The following is a 25,811-nucleotide window of genomic DNA, read 5'->3' as shown; positions in this document are numbered from 1 at the left end:
GAAGCCCTCCTGTTCTCCACTCATTACCTGTATCAGCTGCACCTGTTTAAGCTTGTTACCTGTATAAAAGACACCTGTCCACACACTCAATCAGTCAGACTCCAACCTCTCCACAATGGCCAAGACCAGAGAGCTGTCTAAGGACATCAGGGACAAAATTGTAGACCTGCACAAGGCTGGGATGGGCTACAGGACAATAGGCAAGCAGCTTGGTGAGAAGGCAACAACTGTTGGCGCAATTCTTAGAAAATGGAAAAAGTTCAAGATGACAGTCAATCTCCCTCGGTCTGGGGCTCCATGCAAGATCTCACCTCGTAGGGCAGCAATGATAATGAGAAAGGTGAGGGATCAGCCCAGAACTACACGGCAGGACATGGTCAATGACCTGAAGAGAGCTGGGACCACAGTCTCAAAGAAAACCATCACTAACACACTACGCCGTCATGGATTAAAATCCTGCAGCACACGCAAGGTCCCCCTGCTCAAGCCAGCACATGTCCAGGCCCGTCTTAAGTTTGCCAATGACCATCTGGTTGATCCAGAGGAGGAATGGGAGAAGCTCATGTGGTCTGATGAGACCAAAATAGAGCTTTTTGGTATGAACTCCACTCGCCGTGTTTGGAGGAAGAGGAAGGATGAGTACAACCCCAAGAACACCATCACAACCATGAAGCATGGAGGTGGAAGCATCCTTCTTTGGGGATGCTTTTCTGCAAAGGGGACAGGACAACTGCACTGTATTGAGGGGAGGATGAATGGGGCCAAGTATCGCAAGATCTTGGCCAACAACCTCCTTCCCTCTATAAGAGCATTGAAGATGGGTCGTGGCTGGGTCTTCCAGCATGACAACGACCCGAAACACACAGCCAAGGCAACTAAGGAGTGGCTCTGTAAGAAGCATCTCAAGGTCCTGGAGTGGCCTAGCCAGTCTCCAGACCTGAACCCAATAGAAAATCTTTGGAGGGAGCTGAAAGTCCGTGTTGCCCAGCGACAACCTCGAAACCTGAAGGATCTGGAGAAGATCTGTTTGAAGGAGTGGGCCAGAATCCCTGCTGAAGTGTGTGCAAACCTGGTCAAGAACTACAGGAAACGTCTGATCTCCGTAATTGCAAACAAAGGTTTCTTTACCAAATATTAAATTCTGTTTTTTTGATGTATCAAATACTTATTTCATGCAATAAAATGCAAATTAATTACTTAAAAATAATACAATGTGATTTTCTGGATTTTTGTTTTAGATTCCGTCTCTCACAGTTGAAGTGTACCTATGATAAAAATTACAGACCTTTACATGCTTTGCAAGTGGGAAAACCTGCAAAATCAGCAGTGTATCAAATACTTGTTCTCCCCACTGTATAATATGAAAACTGTCGATTAGTCCATGGCACATTATTTTTCTTCAAAGTAAAGTAACCAAATATGGGGAAATACAGAGATATGGAGGTGCCAGCGCTTTTGATGCCTCAAAGCTCCCATCTCCTAGCTTCAAATCATGAGCATCAAATGACAGACATCAATCACCACAGCAGCACATTCAGGACTTAAGTATGACTCACGTCTAATTTTTTTTTTCTGGGAAACCTTCAGTCATGACTGTAGAAGCCCCGCCAGCATTCTAGCGCATCCATTTTTGTCATTTCTGTATGTGAAATGAAATAGCACAGACAATGGCACCACCAATAATGGGCACAAAATAATGGAAATACCTAACCACATACAATATCAAGTACCTAATGAGGAGCATGGAGCATTTGCCTCCAGAACACCCCCATTCCTCCCAGAAATACTGTCAAACAAGTGCTAAATTGTTTGTAATGGGACATCACACCATTCTTCAAGAAGGAAAGCCTCTTCCCTTCTTTGAGTAATGAGGGAGGTGAAGACCTGGTCCATGCACATCCTGTCATGCACCTTAGAACTTTGCATGAAGTTTTGATCAAAGGGGTGTCCAAATAGCAGTCCCGGCTTTGTGAAACTCATGACTCATGATGTTCAGTCTTTGTCAAGACTGTCACAAGTCTGTGGTAATTTTTGAGGCCATAATTTTGTGGTGTTTTGCAACATAAATCATGTGAATCGTTTGTCTGCTGTCTGTGAGCTTCAGCTTGTGCCCATTCTTTGTCAAGGCAGCTTGCCTATTTGTTCTATGTTATGATTTTTTGAGACATTCCCCTTACCAAATCAAATGACTTTTTGTAGATTTTGTGGGAACCAATTATTTTGCTTCATTGGAAGTCTGCCTCATCCTTGAAAACTCAAAATTCAAATGTGAGTTACTGTCAGACCGAGTGAGCACATATTGGTGTCATTGAACATCATATGACTCATCTTTGCAGATGTCTCTGAAAAAGTGGTTTAGTTACTGTAAATAGGAACTTGTTTTTCATGTTTTGTTCCCTTGAATGTCCAACCACTTTAGTTGGCACATGGACTTTCACTATAGGAAGTAATGCGTTATTAAGTTCCTCAAAGTACAGCTGTTAGTCACACCTTGTAAATATGGTAACCACCCTCTTCCAACTTAATTTAAACAGTAAAAACCAACCACTCACACTCCTGTCCTGAATGAGTACAGCCAGGGATTTTATTGCACCATTTCAGGTTTAATGGAAATATTTAAGGGTATGAATTGAAAAGGGCAAGATAGATTTACCTAGTGAAATGGGTTTTGAGAGAAGGAGTGAGGCTGCAAAATGAAAAGCAAAATAAAATCAGGGAGTGGACACTTTAATGCAAATGGGAGTTGCTGGTGAAATTAACTGCCCCCCCTGGGCAAATGTCTAATCAGTGGTCTCTCCACTTAGTGCAGTGAGGGAAAGCAGGTTAACATAATAAAACACAACTTCGGCGGGCCGACTCCCAGGAAGCTTCATCAGGGGGGTTTGAGTTTTGACAAGTGTGGCTGCAGGCTTGACTGGTGAAGTGAAATGAGAGGGAGGATACCTCTCTGGCGAGTGTGTGGCATTGTGTGAGATTGATAACATGGAAGACACACACACACACACATTGACGCACATTTGCAGGGTAGGCAATAGCAGCCTCAAAACCACCTGCAGTTCCATATTTACCACAGCCTGCGAAAACAGCAGTGAGCGAGGAGGACTCCACAGGCACCTGCTGTTCGCCAGCACATAAGTCTGTCTATAGTTTACAGTGCTATTGTGTGATCATGTTTTCCTAAACAGAGCAATATCCTTATTGAGCATCTTCTGCTTAAAGGTGTGAAAAAAAGCAAAGCGCGAAAGAAGCTGGAACTGATCCAAAAATATGCTTTATTGTGTTATGGTTTGAGATCGAGTTCTTCTAGTGCTTAATCTATCTCCCTTCCCCCCACACAAATATTTTTTTTATTTCATTCATTCATTCATTTATTGATTTATTTATTTATTAGTTTTTCCCAGTGATCACTTCTGATATTAAGTCAATTAAAACAAAATAACACACCTTTGTTAAAACTGGCGCAGGAAATTGAGTCATATAGAAGCAGCTGTGGTATGCGTGTAGGGAGGCTTTTATTAGTTTTTATCTCAACAGCCTGACTCCATATCTTGATGTCCTTCACGTATACTGCTCTCACAATCTTGTGCTTGTGATATTAACATCTGACTAATTTGACTGACCCACTGCTGATCATCAGATTGTGTCGCTGAGTGCCTGTGTGCCTGAGTGAGAGAGTATGTTCCCACTTATACTGTGTTCTTCCTGACTGTATGTTCATGTGTAAATGAGCGTGTTTGTGTGTATTTGATGGCATTAATAATGAAATACCTCTCTGTCTTTCCCTTTTTCCCAGAGATGGCAAGCTGGGTCTCTCTCTCCATCCTCCTCATCTGTTTCTTGGCTTCACAAGGCCAGGAGGAGAACCGCGACATGCCCATCCGGGAGTTCACTTCCGAGACCCCCATCAACAACGTGGTCCAGGACCCACACACAGGGCGCATCTACCTTGGGGCAGTCAACACCATCTTCCAGCTGGGGCCATCTCTTCAGCTGGAGGCCCGTGCAGAGACGGGCCCTAGGGAGGATGCCCGAACCTGCACGCCTCCTGCCTCGGCATGCCAGGACACAAAGCCCATGCCCAACCTCAACAAGCTTCTGCTGGTCTACCCATCCAATGGTTCCCTCATAGTCTGTGGCAGCCGCTACCGAGGCATCTGCTCGCTCCTCAACCTGACCAACGTTGAGCAGCAGCTGTACTACAGTGACAGTAAAGGGGAGAGGACTTACGTGGCTAGCATAGAGGACAATGTGAATGTGGTTGGTGTTATGTCCACTTACGCTAAGGATGGACAGAACTTCAGCGTTTTCCTTGTTGGGAAGGGCTATGGAAGCGCTGACAGTACAAAACTCATCAGCACACGTATCCTTCAGGACTACCGTGACTGGGTAGTGTTTGAGAGCATAATTGAGGCATCGACAGTGCAGACAACGCCGTTTGTTCCCAAGTACCTGCATGACTTCCGCCATGCCTTCAAAGAGGATGGATTTGTCTACTTCCTGTTTTCAAGGACTCTTGATGGCACAGACAACAAAAACCTGACCTTTGTGTCTCGTCTTTGCGAGGATGACCCGCATTACTATTCCCACACAGAGCTCCAGTTGAACTGTGGTACAAATAACCGATACAACAAAGTTCAGGCTGCATATGTGGCTTCTCCGGGAAAGGAGCTGGCACGAGGCATGACCGAGTCAGGCCAGTATGGCAAGGTCAACCCCTGGAACAAAGTTCTGTTCATGGTGGCCAGTCCTGATGATGATGGCACCGACTCTGCTCTCTGCATGTACCCACTCAATACCATCAACGAGCGCCTGGTGGACATCATCAGCGCCTGTTACAGCGACTCTGGAAAAATTGCCGGTAGGGCCGCTGTGGACATCCCCTACTCATCCAAGACAGACGAATTTTGCACGTCTAAAATTGCTGTAAGTCCTTATTTGTGTCAGCATTGTGAACTTCCTTTGCTCAATAAGTCTGCAATAAAGGCAGAAAAGATTTGTTTGACACTAATTCTCTTTCACATAATGCTTGGATCTGTCAGTATTTATTCTAACATTTCAGTTTTCGCTTTGTTCTGTAGGTAGGGCATAATCAAATGACAGAATATCTTTAACAGAATAACAATACTGTGATGACACTGTAGAGATAGTCATTGGTGCTTCCATAAGATATTTACGTGAGAGTTTACATGAGAGTCATTAGTAATGTTGATATGATGACCAAGCAGGTAGAGGCAAATAATAGAACAGCTAGATAACAGTCTAATAAGTTGAGAGAGTTGCATCCCTTTACTGTGATGCAGCTTTTAAAACCAGGGAAAGACAACACTTAAATCACAACATTATCAAAAATTCTGTACAATTTCATGTCTCATATCACAGGATCAATATAATTTCGATATATCACTCAGGGCAATGAAAAAATCTGCAGTTGTCCAACAGATATGGCTGTCTTTCTCCATCCCACAGTTTTTAGCTCAAACATTTACCCTCCCCGTCTCTTTTTCCCCCTCCAAGACTCCCAACAAACGTCAAGTGTTCCAGTGTAGCTCTTTTAATAGTGCAGCGCTAAGTGTTTGATTGCCATTTGGGCCCACTTCTATTAAAAGTGCATGCACGGTGCCATAAAGTGCTTGGGATAAAACAGCATACAGTATGTGATATTTAATTTATTATTATTATTTATTGTATTTTTCTCATTGTAGAAGGATACATTGAAGAACTTCCAGTGTGGTGCAGACTTCCTGCCCTCCCCTCTAGCCAGCAAGCCAGAGTTTGCCTTACAGGCCAAAGCGGAGGTGGTCAAGAAGGGCCTACTTACTGCTGTAGCCATCGCTGTGGAAAATGATCATACCATCGCCTTCCTGGGAAGCAACCAGGGAGAGGTCTTCAAGGTGGTCTTCTCTTCTCTTCTCTTTTCTTCTCTTTTCTTTTCTCCCTCTACTCCTTCTCCTCCTCCTCAAGGGAAGGAATGATGAAGGACAAGGGAATCCTGGCACTCTGTAGCCTGATTTTAACAAACCATCATGTCTGACAGTGTTAATTTTGTTTTCTCACCAGGCACACCTGACCACCAACCCAGAAGAGTACAGCCAGATTCCTGGAGACACAGCAGGTGAAAAGGTCAACAAGAACCTTTTCTTTGACCTCAGCCACAGCCACCTGTATATAACCACTGAGAAAAAGGTTTGTCTAAAACATCTCATATGGATGGTTAAGCTTTCAAAACAAACCGTTAGATAATTGGATTTTCGCTATCACCAGCATCCTTTCTGCTATTGTGACTTGGAAATGATTATGGCTTATGTATTTGACTACTTTATACTGCAAAGGAGGGTAACATATTTCCTTATTCTGCATATGGAGTTGATAGGCAGATATAAATGTTTTTTTCACAAGAAATGACAGTCCATTTTGGCTTTCTGAATGTCATACGTTGAGTTATATATTACCAGTTATGTTTTAAGAAAAAAACAGGTTGTTTCATATTGATTGATTCAACCGTGTCTGAGTTGGGTCAGTATATTATTAGCCAAATATGGTTTACACGGTGGATACTATGGCCTTTTAATTTGGTGTAAAACACACATTAATAGTACACTGATTGAGGAAATTGGTTATGCAGTGGAGTATGGGAAGCAAATAACAGACCCCATATGCTGTTACAGGACTTATTATTTTCACCTTGCACACCTACAGCAAACCAAGGAATATTACGAGCTGTACTGTAAGGGTATTATCTTTTGTCCAGTATTTTGCTTAAGGCTTACTAGTAGACCATGTTTCATGTTGTAATACTCCAGATCACCAAGGTGCCGGTGCAAATGTGCCATCTGAAGACTGACTGCAAATCCTGTGTGGGCCTGAGGGACCCTTACTGTGGCTGGTGTGTCCTGGAGGGCAGGTGAGCATCACACATATGCACATATACAGGGGAGTCCAAAGTCTTCATCCACTGCTGTATTTGAAATATCTTTTTAGCACAGCATTTGGTGAGGTTTCTCAAATTGATGTTAAACCATCTATTTCAGTCAAATATTATCGGGTGTATGCCCCTAATAGACAGTGTGAGTTGTTTTGTCTATAACAACTAATGCCAATTGCTGACAATGTTAATATGGTGCTCGATGACTTTTATTAAAAAATGTTTTTCAGTTGTTCATAACTATTTCAACAGAGCTTAGCAAAATATGCTGGAGAGGTTTTCACAAACTAAGCAAGATCACTTGGACCTCAGGTGACACCATCTGAAGGCCAGAAAATCAAGCTAACATCTTTATGAGAAAGAACAGGATCTGCATCCGAGACACAAAGCCAACTGAACAAACAATGCCCTGCTGCAGTTTGTAAAAGTGCAGTCAAAAGGCAATTGGCAAACTTTGGCCTAAATTGTAGAGTACCAGTTTCCAAACCACTGTGTTGAGAGCAAAACAAATCTGAACATTTAGTGTATACCAAACAATATCAAATTTTCACCGTGCAGGATTAGAACAAAGTCTTGTTTATAGATTAATCAAAGATTGAAATTGCGGTTACAATGAGAAAGTTCATATGAGGCCACACAAGAGGTTAATGCAGCAGCACGTAAAACCTAACGTGGCGGAAATATTCAGATGTGGAGATGTTTCGCCTATTCTGAAGTTGGTAACATGCACAGGATCACCTATTGCAGAGGCATATATCCCTTCTGGGTTGTGATAATATATCACCTGATTTCAGCATCTTTGCGCTGGCTGCCAGTTGGCCCCCTCCTGTATCTCAGACTTTTTATCCCCCTACAAGCCAGGACTCACATCCCCTATTCAAGTTGTATCGCAGGGAATTCACTTTCTGTCAGGACAATGACCCTAAACATGCATCAAAGCTATGCCAGGCCTATTTGAAGTCCAGTGATGAGCAAGGAGTTCTGACTTGCATGGCTTTCCCTCCACAGTCACCAAACCTCAGCCCCACTGAACATCTTTGGAAGGGATTTGAAAAGGGAAAATTTAAAATATTCTGTAACATCACCAGACATTCTCTGGGATGATCTGAAATTCTGCTGCAATGGAAAAATGAATTTAAAAAAATGCATGTATATTTATATATCTATATCTACATATTTAATATTTATGTCTATATCTATCTATCTAGATAGATAGATATAGATAAAGATGCAGATATGAAAACAGGTAGAACTGATGCCATAGTGCAAGCTGTGATTCTACCAAATGCTGGGTGTACCAAATAGAGAAATGTTGATTATCAATAACTATAAACTATTAATATAACTATAAATATTTACATTGGTGTAAAGAAAAGTATTCTTATTTGAGATATACCTTTTCAGTAAAATTCTGTATTTGATTTTTGGTAAATGATCAGTCAGAAGAGTTCTTGGTAGTGGACGCAGTTTTGAACCTCACAGTACATACACACTCCCAGCCACATACGAACACAAACGCACACACAATTCCATCTGTAAATCACAGCAGGGTATTTGTTCAGTGTTTTATTGCTGACTCTCTCAGTACCCCTTAGTGTTTATATTCCATCTCCCGTCGTCCGTGGAGCCGTAAGGAATTAAAGCTGTTTGTCAGCATCATGCAGTGAAGGTAGTCTGTGCAATTTACTCTCATCAGACTATATTTATCAGGCCCTGGAGGGTAGAGACACTCGGGTCGTTTGTATCGTGTACTTTACAGGGAAGCGATCAGGAACAGGAAGAAAGCCAGAAAAACGGTTGTCTCCCTCTGGAAATAAATGGGAATCATTTTGTGTTAGAAACAACAGAAGCATTCCGGATTTTAAAATTGGAGCACTTTCTAGTCATAAAGCTTACAGATCAATATTTTTGTTCTTAGTGTTTTGGCACATGGTGGCTCAGATTGCTGCTCAGATCATAGATCTGAGCTAATTAATTGTGATTTGAAAGATGTTTTTCTAGATCATCATCTCAGAATCCTGGTGAGAAATGTGACCTTAACACGTCACCTAAAATTTTATGCCAACAAAGCACTTAATTTCTGAAGCTGCATTATTCCTATGCAGTGTGCATTCTATTTTAATTTGTAATTCCACTTCTTCTCATGCAGTATAATTCTGATTAATGTTGAAGTAACTTTTGTCTGCCGTAAGTGTTTTAAGCTGCATAACAAATTGCCTCAGTGAGGTGATCTACATTTTTCTGATCTAATCAAAATTTTATTTCGCACTCATTCTCTCAATTGTGTATCATGCAACTATGCTTGATATGACTTGGGTATGGGTTTTATTTGTGAAAGCATGTTGCATTTCTGTTATTAAAGACCATAGGCTTTCTATTTTGAGGCCTTGTGTTCAGGGGATGTGATGCAGGGCTAATGGGAATTGTTCATCCTTCATCTGAAGGTGCACCAGAAGGTCTGAGTGCCGACGGGCAGAGGAGAAGTACGGCTGGCTGTGGAGCCCCAGGCAGCAGTGTGTCAAGATTGTCTCCTTCTATCCCCCCAATCTCTCCTGTAAAAAGACTCAGCAGGTACGGTAGCACATCTCTTCAGTTGCTCTCTCCCTTTGTGGTGAATCTCAGCCATTCTCTAGGTCTCTCTCCCTCTCTCTCTCTCTCACGCCTGCTCACTCTCACTCTCAAGCACATCATACAAACAAGCACAGGTGGAGTAATATACTGTTTCCATTGTGAATCAGCGACCCTGAGCTCTAGGTCTTTCTGCTCTGTATTGATCTATCCAGAAAACTCCAACCTAGCTTATTATAACCGACCTGGCTGATTGTGCTCACAGCCTGAAGATGGAGATGCTCTCATGTGCTCTCTCCATCTCTCTCTGTCTCCGTCTCTCTCTCTGTAACTTTTGTTTTCAGCGCTCTGCTTCCTGGCCAAGTTCTTCTCGCTCTTTCTCTGACTCATTCCTTTTCCATCTACTACACTTCTCCCTTTTCTCCTCGTCAATTCCCCTCTAGCCTTAACAGGGAAACGGGGCCTGTATTGTTACCTCACAGCTCTACCGAGGTTACTTGAGTCATGGTGTGAGCTGACAAACAAATTTAATTTAATGTTACCCTATTCAACCAAACGTGGTGGACAAGTAATGAGAGATAATAGCTCCTGTTTTAACCAGCCCTTTGGAGTCACTATACTGTTTCTTTTGTCTTTCTAAGGTGGAGATCAACATCCCCACTCTCCCCTCCATCGGCAGTTCAGACCGTCTACGCTGCGTCATTCAGTCCTTTGACAGTGAGGGAACCATGTCTGAGTCTGGTCAGGTCACCTGCGCCCTGCCCCTCCCTTCTGCTATACCACCGACACCTGAAGGCCAAGGTTTAGCAATTATAATTAGCGTGCTCTGTTTTTTTTTTTTTTTTTTTTAATTCTTCTTGCATGGCAGTTACCTTTTACTCTCTGTTATAACTCTGAAAGGTCTTAAGGTCTTAAGGAGTTATAATTAATACATAATTAGAATAGACATTTGAGGTCATTCCACATCAGAAATTATTTAGAGGCCATGCCTTATCCATCTGAATGTGCTTTACTGCAGTGCACAGTGGCATGATTATGTGGTTACATATAATCCCTTAAGTCTGTTTTGTTTAAATTGTAGAGCATACTGGTCATAGTCGGTGTTTTTAAAATGCTATATAAATAAATTGACTTGATTTGACTTCCATTTGAAGTATCCTGAAAGACTTGTGTCTCCCTTGCCCAGCAACATGCATAACATGTTTTGTTGTGCCCTCAGACTTTGTGGCAGTGCCCATCAAGATCTTTGTCAACGAGACCGTGGAGCTGGCCACACGGGATTTCCAGTTCTACAACTGCGCTGCCACAGTGAGGAGAGCTGAAAACACACCGTGAGTCACATGCTTAATCTTTCACCTTTTTTTCCCTGTTTCTGAAAAAAAGAAAAAAAAAAAAACGTACAGTGACACCGAACGCAGCATCAACTGACAACCTTGATGCAAATGAATCACAGTGCAAGAACAGATGAGAGAGCAAGGCTCTGTGTGTAAATTGTGATGCATTGGTAGTTTTGAATGCATCTCTTGCATTTTCTCCCCCCCTCCCCTTTTTATTACCATGCTGAGGAAATTGCCTCAGTTTCCTTTTCATTAATCAAAAAATGAAAGTCTATCTCCTATTTTTTTTCCTTCTTTCTCCCTTCCCTCTGTTGCCCATGCACATTTTTTTTTTCATCTAGAGGAATCTGTGATGAACGAGCTTTGTTTATGTGAACTTGCAGAGATCCATTTCACTGTCAGCAGCATGGATTTTGTGCCGGACGCTCTTTGATGAGTTTGCATGTTTAAATTTTGTTTGTGTGCCCGTGTGTGTGTTTTTGTGTGTGCACATAACTAATTATATGCATGAAAGCACTTTCTTATCTTTGGGATGCTTGTGTGGGTGTCTTTGTGTGTTTCAGGTGCATGTCATGTGTGACAAGTCCATGGGGCTGCCAGTGGAATACGCGTGACCACACTTGCAGTGACATTGATGACACCGTGGCGGGGCCCCACATCATCAAACACCGTCAGGTTAGTCACCTAAAGGGCTAATTGTCTGTTACCACGGCCCAGTAGCCATGTGGGTAAAAAGGGTGATTTGTGACTGCAGGGTCAACAAGTCACACACAAACTCTCTCACTGACTTCCAGTGACATAGACACTGAACCCCAGCCCTGGCAATTTGGCATCATTGCTGTCCATGCTATCATCTCCAATACTGTATGTGTGCATGACAGACACTGACAAAAATACAGCAAAAGTTTAGAGACATGCTTAATTACCACATGTGACACGGCGATTAAGGGATCCAAATTTCCTGAAAAAAAGAAAAAAAAAACTCAAATCCCAATATCAGCTGCTACCATCTTGCGTGACAAATGTCAGCAGATGTTCCAGCGATATACTTATCTGTCGCTGCGGATGAGGGTGTCCGTTAAGTGGTTTGCATATTTAAAATGTAAATGATGGAAGGTGGGGGTGTCTGATTGGTTTCTGTGCCTCCTTAGGGAGCCAAGTGTCCTAAGTTTGAGAATCCAGATCCTGTGCTCATCCCTGTGGGCTTCAAGACCACCATCAGCTTTGAGGGCATCAATCTAGATCTGTACCAGGTAAAATGTTGCAGACAGCTGAATTTACAGTATTTGTTTGGTTAGACACTGCTCAACTTGTTCGAACTCTTGGACTGTTGAGTGTGTCCAGAGAATCACAGTGAATCAGACTGCCCACACCACTTTGATAGTAAGTCTTACATTGGTGCCAAAAAGAAGCGAATTTCTCTTCTTTTACTTTGTCTCTAGGGCCGCTCTTTCACCATCGGCACCAAATTGATGAGAAACATGGAGGAGGATGTCAAGTCTGAGCCCGGCTTGTTCTACAGCTTCAGTGGCTTCAACGTCAGTATGACCGATTGCTTGCTGCTTGACACTGACTTCTTCTTCAGTAACACATGCCCTTCGCTTTGTCGAGGTTCACACTGAAGTGCCGATTTGTACCTTTTCTAAGCTGGCATAGGCAGCTTCTGCCCAATTCTGCCCTCACATCAACACAGGCCCTTGAAGTATGGCAGATTTGTGCAGCAGATTATCACAGTGTAGTATAGGACTGCAGAGTGAAATACTTTGTTGGGTACTAAGTAGTTGCAAATGTTTTAGTGCCCAAAAACATCAGTAAACTGCAAACAGCTAACATTGTGTTCCAGACGTATAAATCAAATCACCCTTTACCTAGTCCCTTTGATATTCTCTAGCTCCCTCTAATGGACAGACTCGCCTCACTGGGGTTGTTTCAGTTCCATCTTTAAATTGTGAATTCTGTGATTGGTAAACTCAAACAGTGCTTAGCCCCCAGCTATGTTCTTTTCTAACATTGATTTCTTCAGCTGAAAGTCTGCCAAAGCGCATATGATTTTTTTTTTTTTTTTTGGTCTGTTTGTTTTTTTTCCCTTTCTTCCTTTGGCATAGAGGAACGACAGCCCACACTGTTTGCTGAGAAGAGCTTAAGAGCCATTAATCACTGGATTCTGTATTAATAATTCATTTTTTTTTTTTTTTTTTCCAATTTCTTAGTTTTCCTATGATAAGTCACCGGAGACCAATGTTCTTTTCTATGTGAAGGACAAGGAGTCGGGCAAGAAGATGGACAGCACACTGAACGGTACGCTCTCACATTTTAATGGGGATGCCTAATTTAGAATGCCCCGTGTGTCCACTCCCGGTCCTTTTGTGGGGCCCATGTTGAAGTTAAGGAATCTGCCTTTGATCCTGAATTGACAATTATATTGAGAATTGATTGGTATTGACTACTTGATTTTAAATCATCAAACAAAAATTGTCAGACTACGCAGGCTTCAGCAGCATTAATAGCAAGGGGTTCTGTTTTACATTTTCCCTGTCATGATTCAAAGGACTTAATCAGACATTTCACCACTGATTAATTACACACACACACACACACACACACACACACACACACACACACACACACACACACACACACGCGCACACACACACAGGCTGACATAGATGTTAGAGAGTTCGTACAATAGAAAACGTGCTTTTTTTCCCCTGCATGTGTCCTTCACCCAGTTACCCTGTACAACTGCTCTGTGGGAAGAGAGGATTGCAGTCTCTGTAAGAACGCTGACCAGAAGTACACATGTGTGTGGTGTGCCAAGAGGAAGGCGTGTGTGTACAACAAGCTGTGCACCCCTGACCAGCATGACTCCAATGACACGGGGTGCCCAGACCCCCAGATCACTGATGTGAGTAGTTACGCTGCTGTCATTTCTATCTGTTGTCCTTTGGGCTGGAAAACAATACATGCTGTGCTGATTTGTAATTAGGTGTCAGTGGCTATTGACTTTGGTGATTGGATTATTGATTGGAATGGTTTATTGACCGGGTTTCATCTTGCTGTTGACGAAGGAGTTCAAAGTCTGTCTCTCCTTGAGGGTGCGATGTGCTGATTTTCAGTGCATCTAGATTGGATCAATTCTTTCTTTGCTCAGTTGATTGTTGTTGTCTCATTGTCATTGACAAGAATCAATCAGTAATTCTGTTGATGTCAGTGTGAGATAATTTACCAGACACACACACACACACACACACACACACACACACACACACACACTTTTACAGCTGTTAATTCTCAAACTTGGCCTTGAATACCAAATATTTTAGCTTCAGTTATACAGCACACTTAAACAGACCGTGTAAATCTCTTGTATGTTCTTATTGCACAACTAATCTGTTTAATCTAAAATCCATTTAAAATCCCTTCCTCCTCCTGTTGCTAAACCCAACCCCTTCCACCCCCACACACACATATCTCCATCCAGATCATCCCTCGTTTTGGCCCCACGCAGGGAGGCATCTCCATCACCATCCGTGGCTCCAACCTAGGCATCCATAAGAAAGACATTAAGAGCATCAGCGTGGTTGGGCAGCCCTGTATTCATCAGGAAGAGAAGTACTCTGTCTCCACTAGGTAATTATGCACCCAGACATATTCATGCAGATCCCTGTGTGCTCTCACATGCATTCACAGGCTGCAGGCTCTTTGTCACACACTGTATGGAAAGGTTTAATCCAAGGTGTTTTGTTTTTTTAGCTTACCTTTTAGATAAATTATCAGCATGATGATAGCTCTGCCTTTCCTTAAGGTAGCCTGGGTGGATGTTTTAATTAGCTCATTATGCCCATTGCATCGATCTAAAGTCTATGGAGAAAAGTCTCCAGACAGAGACAGAAACTGTACCACTCGCTCGAAGGCGAGCGCTGCTGAATGTTAGCCTGGAAATACAGTCTGTGGCTACTTTGTCGTAGCGAGCACAGGGTGGGACTCCCATTTGCCTCCAGAACGGCCTGAATTCTTTGAGGCATTTCACACTAACATGTTGGAAATGTTCCACCGGGATATCGGTTCACGCTGATTTGATAGTATCGTGGAGTTAATGCAGGTTGTTTTCAGTGGCACATTTACCCTGAAAACAGTCCCATTCCAGCTCATCCCAAAGTTGCTCTACTGGGATCAGGAAGCCAAATCAGTCACTGGAGTAAACTTAAGTCATACTAATCCACTGAAGACACAGTGGTGTTCAAACAATGCTCAGTTGGTGCAAAAGGGCTTAATGTCTGCCAAGAAAACATTCACACCATTGCACCACCAGCACCAGCCGGTACTGTTGTGACCTGGCAGAAGGGATCCATGTTTACGCCAAAGTCTCGCCCTGCCATCTGCATGTTGCAACATAAACCAGGATTTGTCAGATCAGGTAGATTATTTTTTTCCACTCTTCATCCATCCATCTGCTGCTGTAGCCTTTTCACTTCAAAGTTTGACAGTTTCGTGTTCAGAGAGCCTGTCTGCACATCACTGTTGCGCTGAGCTATTATTTGCATAGTTGAAGTCACCCTGCTAGCTTGAATATTCCTCTGACCTCTCTCACCAACCATGTGTTTTTGGCCACAGGGCTGCAGCTGGCTGGATGTGTTTTGTTTATCGCACCATTCTCTGTAAACTCTTGACACCGTAGTGTGCAAAAATCCCAGGAGGGTGTCCATTTCTGAGATGCTAGCACCAGCCCATCTGGCACCAGCGATCATACCACATTCAAAATCGCTTAGTCGTTAACATTTAGTCAGACACTAATACGCATGTCTGCACGCTTTATACACTGAGTAACAGCCACATGACTCACACTTCTATTGCCTGAGACAGAGGAATATTTCTGCCCCCATGTACAGTACATGCTGCACAGAACTAGCTAATGTGAATGTATTACTTTGGACAAATGTACGATTCCACCTACCGTTCTTTGTCAGTGTAGCAGCTCCAGGCTGTAAGGTACAGGTTTCAGTTCAGATTTCATTGGTTCATAAATCCTGATGGAATTTCCCCAGACCATAATATTACAAGGTACTTTTATAAATTGGCTGTAATTGTGTTGTTAACTGGGACTGCAGATCTAAAAATGTCTTCTCCTCTTCGATGTGTGTCCTCTTCTCCTGTCCAGTGTGGTGTGTGAGATCAGCCCCGTAGGCAGAGATCAGGACTTGTGGGGCCAGGTGGAAGTGGAGGTGGAGGGGGGGAAGAAAGGAACGTCCTCAATCTACTTCACCTACAGGGTAAACACTCTCTGTCTCTCTCTCTTGCTCACAACCACAGATGCACAGAATCTCTCCAAAACTACACCTCCATATGGCAGCATAGGACCTTTGACCCAGGAAAAAAAAAAAAAAAAAAAACGTGTCCAAAAGCTTTCAGTTGATGTGGTTGTTTTATGGTCCCCATAATGATTTCCATTTCCTGGCTGCAGAGAGCCCCTTATCGGAACATACCAAGGGCACGTCAGATTCGGTTGAATGTACAAATACAATACCCTAATGTATTGGTAAATTAGGCACTCAAATGCTGTCATATTACAATGGTAACGTGCTGCATGATAAGCCAGAATATGTATGCATTTCTTTTCTTAACCAGATGCTGTGCAGTAGGCCCTGTTTCCCTCTAATACTTTAACTGGCTACAGCGTAGCTATTTAACTGGCTTTTCATATCTCTGGCTCTGCTAAAGCTTCCCCACAGGGGAGTGCTCCGCCTAACTGTTTGCTCAGCAAATTGAGGCAGATGTGGTGCGTGTGTGTATGTGTGTGTATGTGTGTGTGTGTGTGTGTGTGTGTGTGTGTGTGTGTGTGTGTGTGTGTGTGTGCGTGTTCTGATAGAGAGGGAGAGATCAAGGGGGTGAGAGAAAATGTGAGTGTGTGAGTGTATGACGGAACACAAGTATTTTTTTCTCTACGTTGCTCTTGTGTATGCGAGTGACTGTTTGCCTGTGGGCTCAAGCGTGTGTGTACTTTAAAATCCGAGGTTGGGAAAGATGACTTGGAGTTATTCATGCTGTATCTTGGGTGCCTGACAGGATCCGATTCCCCAGGAAGTGTCCCCTGCTAGGGGTCCCAAAGCCGGGGGCACCCTCATTACCATCTCTGGCACCCACCTGGACACCGGCACCAAGGATGATGTGCAGGTCACTGTTGGAGGGGTGGACTGCACTGTGTAAGGATTTCTTGCCTGAGTAATTGTCATTCAAGCCGAAGACCAATTCTGTTTCAATTCACTTTCTTCAGTTGATAAGTACTACTTGTTATTCAGACATTGTACTCTATGCAAATTCTACAGTATACTGACTTTGAAGCCCATAAATTGATTTTTTTCGTCATTCCTGAAGTGAAAATGGAATTGACCTTAACTTTTGGTGTCAGAGGCAGGATTTTTTCCTGCCCATTTTCCCCTAGCAGTTGTGACCATGCATGTTCCGTCAAAGCCAGTCCATGGTGACATTTTAGGCGGAGGTAACGGGGAAATAACGAGCGGCAGAGGCAGGATTTAACAAGCTGTCAGCGTACTGCCATGTTGGCTTCCACTGCACAGTGACCTTGTGTGACCCCCGGGCCAGTGCTGAGTTATGTCTTTGTCTTGGCAGGGAGCAGTTTGGACCAAAGATCACCTGCAGGACAGGAGAATACCGGGCAGAGAAGCTACCCTCTGACTTTCTCACAGTCACGGTGAAGTATGGAAAGAGAACCACAACACACATCCACAGAGCGTTTGTGTTCTTGGAAAACCCCATTTTGCAGGACCACCAGCCCAGAAGCAGTTTTGTCTGGTCAGTTTCATTTAACAACATTCCAGCTATTTCCCTCAAGTTAAACACATCCTGTTCTTGATTTCAGTGTTTGGGATATTCATTCTCATGAACATTAGTTTATGAGTCTCACTTGCTACAAATTCTAGAGACGCCCTCATATTTAGAGCAAAATCATCTTTGCAACACCTTTTGATGTCACAAAGACCGAAATTGTAATGATTTGAATTAGAGTTGTTGCAATGGTGGCATCCTATTACATTACTATTACAGTACCACTCTCAAATTCAGTGAGCTCTTTAAAACAAGCCATTTTTCCACAAATGTTTGTAAAGGCAGACTACATGGCTAGGTGCTTTATTTTATACACCTGTGGCAATGGGACTGAATGAAACACCTGAATTCAATGATTAAGAGGTGTTGCCCAACACTTTAGTCCATATCATGTAGTTAAGGTTCCCTGCAGTTCTTCTGCTCACTGTGATGACACATTTGTCAGCCAAAGCAAAATTGTGACCCATCATCTGCTCTATGTGCTGTACTTTGTTTCATGACAAAACTGTGTGTAGCACACTTCATAGGCCATGTTGTCTATAATACATATGGCGATGCCCACACCCAATCAATTGATTCTCAAAATGTGTCAATGCTTTTTAAATTGGCATCAGCATTGTGGAAAGCCAGTGTCTTACACCATATCACGCTTCTTCTTCACCGGTATCTCGCCGTGTTGCAGCGGTGACTCTGCTGGAAGTCTGTTGGGGTCAATTTTTTGTTTTTGCTATACTGCTTTAACACACAACACACAACCTTATGGAAGTTGAATACCTCACACTGTACCACTGTTTTGATAGTCTAACAGCAAAAAAGTCAAAAAGAGCGAATCTGATAAGTTGACATTGATGGCAAGGTCAACTAGAATTTGTGGAAAATTGAACACTTCAGAAAGGCTCCGTCATGCTGGTGTGTCTGAGCTGAAAGTTTCTACCTGTCTGCAGCCTTGATAAAGGTCTTTAATGCCAAGAACCTTTTTATTTTTTAAAAGTATTATTTGTCCTCCAAGAGTTGCTGAGCATGCCTGTGTGTGCACAGAATATTTTGAATGCTTACTTGTGATTGGCTGAAAGAGGTATGAATGCCAGCCTTTGATGTTGTAACAAACTGCTTGATGACTGTTGAAAATGGATGCATCAGACGGTTACCTTGCTTTTGTCTGCAACTGAAAGCACTATGGTGAGTGATTAAGCATACAGCCTGGAACAACAGACAACTTTGAAATAGGCCGCTTGCAGCCTAAACTAATTTGTTTTCATCTCCAGTGAAAATTACCCCAGGTGCAATTTAAGAACCATGTCTGTCATCCTTTAAGTCTTCCTACGTGCCTGTCTCTGTCTGTCTATGCTCATACATTTGATTCTCTGCATCTGTTTGTGTGTTGTTCTTGTGTGTGTGTGTGTGTGTGTGTGTGTGTGTGTGTGTGTTTCAGTGGGGGGCGGACCATCATGGTGACCGGATCCGGCTTTGACCTCATCCAGACTGCCATCATTAAGGTCCAGGTGGATGGAGCTCCTGTTGAGGTGCGTGTGTGCACCAAAATCTCTTTGCATTCATTATTTGTCTATATTCTGCTCCTGGAATCTGTTGATCATCCATCTTTTTCTCAGTCATTATTTCTGCTCTCCCTCGTTTATCCTCTTTCTTTGTCAAGATCCTCTCTGGGCCCCAAATGATTTCTTCCTTTCCTTTGACTGTACTGTACCTATTCCCCCTTCTCAGTAGCACCACCAGCACTGTCCATCAATCTCACTACATTTCAAGAGACATTCATTCAGACTCCTTAAACCATTCCCAGTGCATCAGCATGCACACGTGTCTCCACTCCTTCTTGCTTCCACTGATCAGACACTTACTTCATCTCCCCGCTTAGACCATAAATCTTTAAACCTGTAAGATTGCAGTTGGCAACACTTGTTTCACCCTCTCCCAAAAAAATAACCATGTTCTTCGTCCAGCTTAATCAACAAGGATTTATTTTTCTGCCAGGGCTTGACGGAGTTACATGGTGCTTGCCAACGCCTGCCCTCCAGTGCTCTGGGCAGTGTAAGCAGAAGGCGATTTTGTTTGTTTCATTTAAGGGCTAAATTTGATACTGGCATTAAGGTCGCAGAAGATTATATGACTCCGTTGCTCTGCACCACTGTGCTTCACTTTGCTGAGCTCTCTCGTCCAAGTCCCCAGTCCCTGCCACCCAGGGACAGGGGAGATTTGAAAAGCCTTGTAGCTCCTACAAACAAGCAGTGGATGTAAAATGTTATCTCAAAGGCCTTGGCAGGTCAACTTCATAAGCTTTTCTTGGTTGGAGTCTATCCGCTGAGCTAGACCCAAATATTTGGAGTCATTATGGCTGCTGGCCCGTGGTAAGGGCATGTTAATTAAATTGCAGGTCAGTTTAGCAGCTCACACCAAAGACTCGTTCATGTGCTTTTGTTGCAGAAGCCCTCGATCGCTTGGCTGGGATTTTAAAATCACACCCTTCACAAACACATACACCCGTGTACATTATGTACACTTGCTAAGGAAAAAGACAAGTGTTTTATGTTATAGTAATATCAAGCTAGACGTGGCAGTGCTGCACAGAGCCAGGTACAAACTCTTGTCATAGCTGCTAGAGCTGTGATAACAAGGGTTGTGGGTGAAGAAATGAACAAGGATAATCAGGCTTTGTTCCACTAAAATGACATAAGAACTCAAAATCTAGGTCTTCTTTATTTTTTTCACAATGTTATGGATGTAAGCCTTTTTATAGTCTTATTTGAAGCAGAATGCTTGTTGGACTTACCCGTCACTTATCATCAGTCCTCTTATCAAAAGCTCTGTGAAAGTATTTCAGAGTGTCAAAAAAATCACCAGTCCAGTGAATCAGTACAGATATTAAACAAAAACAGTAATGGAAAAACTCAACAGGGTTTGTGATTCAACAGGGACTGCCATTCTACAATAGCATATTACAGTTTTAATACAGTTACTAAGAACACACTTTGTTCCACAATCTGACCTCCCTCCTCCTCTCACATGGATTTTTTTCTTCCCACTCTTGTGATACTCTTTCCTCTCATATAGAAAAATGGTAATTCACTGTCTCCTTCAAAAAAAAAAGCCCTCTAAACCCGTTGTTTAGTTTTTACATTTAACCCTGCCTTATATTTAGAATGTCTAACACTCGATACTGTCGAGTTTGATTCTTTTTTGATATGTTTCATTTCATTTTATGTGTTCAATACTATTTTCTTGCTGTTTATGTCTCGTTGTCGTGGTTTTGTTCTTCCTCCAGTTCCTTCAGCAGGCAGAAAGTAAGAACGACACAGCCATCAAGTTCCTGTCTCCGATGGTGAACACCTCCTATGAGACTCAGCGCTACAAAACCTACATCAAGCTGGACAACTGGGAGAAGCAGCTGAGCCCCTTCGAATACCACCCCGACCCCACCTTCTACGATCTGCCCAAGAGGGTCATCACCGAGACCAGCATCATCATCGTCACCGTGAGTACAGGCTGCCAGCCACCGGCGGCGTCAAAGCGAAAGCTTTCTGCTTCTGAAATGCTAGCCTCTTCATGTAAGGGAATTAAGATAACCACTATTATTCTCTGACTTTGGAATAAAGAAACTGAAAAATGCCGAATTGCAGTTAAAATATTTTCACACTTGAGCTGCTTACATTATGATAAGCTTCCCTGCATATACAATAAGCTAAAAATATATGAAAAGCAACACATTTACACATATTCTGGCTCTATTCTGTCATTGTTTTGGATGTCAAATGACAGAAAATAGGCCAAAGTACATTAGCACTTGTAATTAGCACTTATTTTTTATTACTATCCTCATTGAATGACAGACGAACCAACACATTCTAAGTAGCCTGCCTTTTCAAGTGCCAACATGTTTTTTTTGTTTGTTTTTTTTTTTAATATTTGTTTCCATGTAGTGTTCTTTTAAAAAAAAAAAAAAATCACTCAAGTGTATCTTCAAAAATAATAAAATCTTTTCAGTGACCACTAGATATATGCAACCCTCAAACACCACCAGACTCTTAGAAATTTATTAGCAGGTACACTGTCAGTCATCGCTGCAATCTTTTTCATTTTCTGTTACGTGCGAATTCCGTTTCATTACTCTAGCAATTTGACAAGAGTAAACAAGTCGGAGATATCAAGCCAGCTTCAACGTGTCATGCTCCTGCTGCAGGACTGAAAGATAGACGCGTGCCCGGTTAGCAGTTGGCTTTCCTCTTAAAATTTCCCCTAAGACTCTTTGGGGAAATTAGTCTGGAAAAGCATCTGCCAGAATGGTCCATGTCTATCTGTCTGTTCGGTAGCGGGATAATCATGGTCTGAGGCCTGCGTAATTATTCAGAGCCTGCTTTACTCACACTCATTCCCCCTTTCATGTATTCCATACTGCACCAGAATAATTTGGAGAGGTGCAGTATACAGTGTAATTTCAGGGTATATTGCAGTGCCAGGACTGTAGCAATAACTGGAAGTGTGCCTGAAAGAAAAAAAAAATCAAGTAGTGCTGTTTCAGTGTTACAAACTGAGTAATTGATTGCAGTAAAAAAATATATACTTAAAATGCAAAAAAATGCAATGATTAAAATTCCTATTCAGATTTCTCGCTACTTTCAGAATACAAATGGGGAAAGAATTGACCAAAGTGCTGTCAGCTTTTCAATGCACCACAAATGAAAGTGCCCTCAGATTGATGGAGTGTGTCTTTTAACTTCACAGTCACCACATGGCATTGCATCCAATCTGATAGGTGCAAAAACATCAAACAAACTGGATTTTGGTAGTTGATACCAATACCAGTTACAGTCCTGTAAGCATAATTGTAACCTCAAGTGTTTCAAACACATAAATATTTAGGCTAAGGCTAAATTTGAATAAGAACCCAGAGTTCTAGAGGCAGGAATCAAGTTGCATAGATACTGCTGATATTAAAACCAGAAGTATCTTGTATCATTTTCAGATGTTTGTTATTGACTCGATACCCAAGTAATGATCCATGCAACATCTCTACTTTTAATGTATATCATCATACAGTTCTAAGATAGACAGGAACATTTTATTGATGGTGTATAAATGCAGTATTCAACTTCACGTCCGTATAGATCAGTCACTTCAGACCAGTGACTGAAACGTCATGGAACAATCCGCTATCACTGCTAGCTTCTTGGACAGCATCACAGTCTATCTCACTCTGTAGGGTCGAGGCTTCTCCAAGGCCATGACAGCCAAAGAGGCCCTGGCGTACGTGGGCGAGGTTCCCTGTGTGGTCAACACCCTGCAGGACGACAAGCTGTTCCTGGATCCACCCTCCAGCCAGCCCAAACGCTCCAGACGCCACCGGCGAGACACCAGCTCCGAGCCACTGGACCTGGTGGTGAGAACAGACGCTGACAGACAAAGATAGCACACACACACATGCACACAGACACACACTTGCAAACGAGAGCATGCAATGTGAATCTGTACCATGTTCTCTGTACGTCTTGACACCCCTTTTTTCACTGGTTGGATAACTTTCATGTAGCTGAAGGCCTGTAATTACATTTAATTACAGCCCAGGCACAATTTTGATGAATATAGTTCTGGCTCCTCCTGCTAATCCCTCTAAGTGAGCTATTGTTTCATTTGTCTGGCTGAAATTACTGTGTGCAGCATGAAAAAATACGGCACCGCCAGACTATCAATAGCACAGGATACCTACGCACAAAAAGTGCTTTATTATAAAGTATCAGGCTCAAAACATTTATTCCCACACTTAAATGAACTTGCTTTAACATATTGCAGATAAACCCACCACTTAAATATACTGAAGATACTGCAAATACAAGGATTAGTTCAATCACGACCAAAAGGTGTTTAGGATTGTTGCCCTATATTCTAGCAAAGAGAAAGCAAAACAGGATAAATTTGTGTGGTTTCATGAATTTAAAATAAATCTTTTTTATATATATATTCAGCTACTTTGCTTCATGTGGGCCTAAATGCCACACCAGGAAATATTGAAAACAACATTTGATATGATCTTTTACTCAGCTGTCATATTTATTGGAATTGAACAATGCCTTTCTGTTTTTTTTTTTTGTTTTGTTTTGTCATTATTTTTTTTTTTTTCTTTCTTTCTTGCTGACCCGACTGGAACCAGGTCCTTAACTAGACCTTAATGGGACACAGTATGATTTTAAGGTGTAGGCTAAACTGTCCATCTAAATACTTTAGTGCACTGTGGGTTATGTTATTAATCTATGGATGACATTCACATCCAGTTTTATAATGCTTTAGACAAAATATTAATCGTTGCATCATCTCAATTTTAGGAAATACAGAACTTGCGGTATTTCAGCTTTTCCAGTCCAGTTGGTGTACCTCCTGTATTTTCAGTCACATTGACTGGAAAGGGATGATTTATGAACTGAACTCTCGTCCATAAATGAGCCCTGCATCCCATGCTGTGCTTAAGTATTCTGATGATGAGTTTACCTTACACATTAAAATCACATTCAGTCATTTAATGAAGGAACCTGGTCTCAGTTTTGCCAGCAAGAATGACAAATGGAAAAAAGTTTGAAGTGTAAACATTGTTCACAGCCACTAAATACAGTCTAAATATCTGTATAAGCACCTGATAAGAAATGCTGAGCACATTTTGCTCGTGTGGCAGTTTAACCCAAACAAAGCAAAAAGGGTTGAATACTTATGCAAAATAGATTTCTCTGATATTTTGTATCTATACTTTGACATAAATTTGTTCAAACATATTTTCGTTTTGACAGGAGAGTGCTTTACATAGAGCCCCAGAAACTCCTGAATAAATACATTTTGATAAAACTTAAAAGCACAACAAAATGTGCAAAATGTCTATCGGAATGAGCAATTTTTCAAGGTAATCTATGTAACATCTGCCCCCCTTTTCATTTCCTGTCCAACACTATCCACTTTATCACTGAAATACATCAGAATAAATCTGTGACTAACATGCTGATAATTTGTCCGGACACTGTAACATCCTGTCTGCGTTTCCCCCACAGATCAAGTTTGGGAACGGGGAGTGGGTGGTGGGCTCGGTGCATTATGAGAGGAAGTACGAGGTGCCTCTCTACATCATCATCCCTGCTGTCATCGTGCCCATGCTGCTCATCATCGCCATCTCTGTTTACTGCTACAGGTATGCTACTGTCACGCAAAACTAAAGAGTTACAATCTCATGACAATGAAGCGGGCCAACGTCTCTCTAGAGTAGAGGAGCCAAGAAACCAGATTTCCTAAAGCCTGATGTGCTCTGTTCTCTGCCGCCTCAGCCAGCTAGACAGCCAGTTATCACATTTCAGCCGCTGAGACAGCTTTAGGGTTTTTAGAAGAATATGGAAGTTTCTTAAAACTTAATTGGCCTGTACATGTTATTGTTGGCATTACAGCAACAAACAAAGATGTCACAGATCTGAGTTTTGTGTCCCAAATTTACCTCCCAAATTTGAGGTAAGTTGATTTCTCCAGATGTCAAGTCTGTTTTCTCGATACACTGTGGTTCAGAAAGATAACATCGCTTTGTCAGAAAAGGCCATATGCTTTTCAACAACTCTTGCTGCCTGCTTATACCAGTTGTACATTAAACTAAATATCTTCTAACAAGCTATCCGGTTTGCTTTGTTGACATTATCTGTGTGATTTGGACCAATAGGATCATGGGCTTTATTTTAACAATGTAAGGGCACAGTCTGAGGAGCATGGCGCACGTGCATTTAGGGCATGTCCCAAGTCCACATTTGCTATTTTAATGCAGGAAAAAAGGGTCGCCGTGCCAGGTGCATGGTTCAAAAGGGTTGTACTTCATTAAGTCTCTTAATTAATCATGGGTGTTTTGGGCATAACACGCCATAAATCAGTCAAAGTGCCAACTCCCGTTCCCCTTAAAAGCCACACAGGCTTGTACCTTGGCAGATAACTATTATAATGGCACATTTGCCAGGTAAGAGGAAAGGCTTCTCTGCAGACGCAGCAGATGTGCTTGTGCACAAAGTGAGAATGCACAAGTAGATCATGTACAGCAACAACAGGACTCCAGCAAAGTTCCCTGAGGGGAGGCAAGTATCACTGTGTGTGTACCAAGCAGAGTGTATGTGTGTTGTGCA

The 25,811-nt window shown here is 42.3% G+C and overlaps 1 protein-coding gene across 2 annotated transcripts in view; it reads left to right on the top strand.

Annotated features, from left to right (window-relative positions):
• plxnb2b (plexin b2b) overlaps positions 1-25,811 on the top strand; it is a 113,694-nt gene that overhangs the window by 69,239 nt on the left and 18,644 nt on the right. For both annotated transcript variants that reach the window (XM_030052854.1, XM_030052855.1), the window contains exons 3-22: positions 3,794-4,923; positions 5,703-5,891; positions 6,058-6,183; positions 6,801-6,901; positions 9,367-9,493; positions 10,132-10,291; positions 10,710-10,821; positions 11,391-11,502; positions 11,979-12,080; positions 12,270-12,365; positions 13,038-13,125; positions 13,557-13,732; positions 14,309-14,457; positions 15,986-16,097; positions 16,891-17,027; positions 17,455-17,637; positions 19,103-19,193; positions 20,948-21,157; positions 22,883-23,059; positions 24,711-24,847. In XM_030052854.1, the coding sequence (XP_029908714.1) occupies positions 3,796-4,923; positions 5,703-5,891; positions 6,058-6,183; positions 6,801-6,901; positions 9,367-9,493; positions 10,132-10,291; positions 10,710-10,821; positions 11,391-11,502; positions 11,979-12,080; positions 12,270-12,365; positions 13,038-13,125; positions 13,557-13,732; positions 14,309-14,457; positions 15,986-16,097; positions 16,891-17,027; positions 17,455-17,637; positions 19,103-19,193; positions 20,948-21,157; positions 22,883-23,059; positions 24,711-24,847 (3,713 nt within the window). In that variant the 5' untranslated portion in view covers positions 3,794-3,795. The remainder of the gene's footprint in view (positions 1-3,793; positions 4,924-5,702; positions 5,892-6,057; positions 6,184-6,800; positions 6,902-9,366; positions 9,494-10,131; positions 10,292-10,709; positions 10,822-11,390; positions 11,503-11,978; positions 12,081-12,269; positions 12,366-13,037; positions 13,126-13,556; positions 13,733-14,308; positions 14,458-15,985; positions 16,098-16,890; positions 17,028-17,454; positions 17,638-19,102; positions 19,194-20,947; positions 21,158-22,882; positions 23,060-24,710; positions 24,848-25,811) is intronic.

Source organism: Myripristis murdjan, chromosome 6, assembly GCF_902150065.1.
Source record: "Myripristis murdjan chromosome 6, fMyrMur1.1, whole genome shotgun sequence".
NCBI classification, from domain to species: Eukaryota; Metazoa; Chordata; class Actinopteri; order Holocentriformes; family Holocentridae; genus Myripristis; species Myripristis murdjan.
This window is presented reverse-complemented; position numbering and strand designations above follow the sequence as displayed.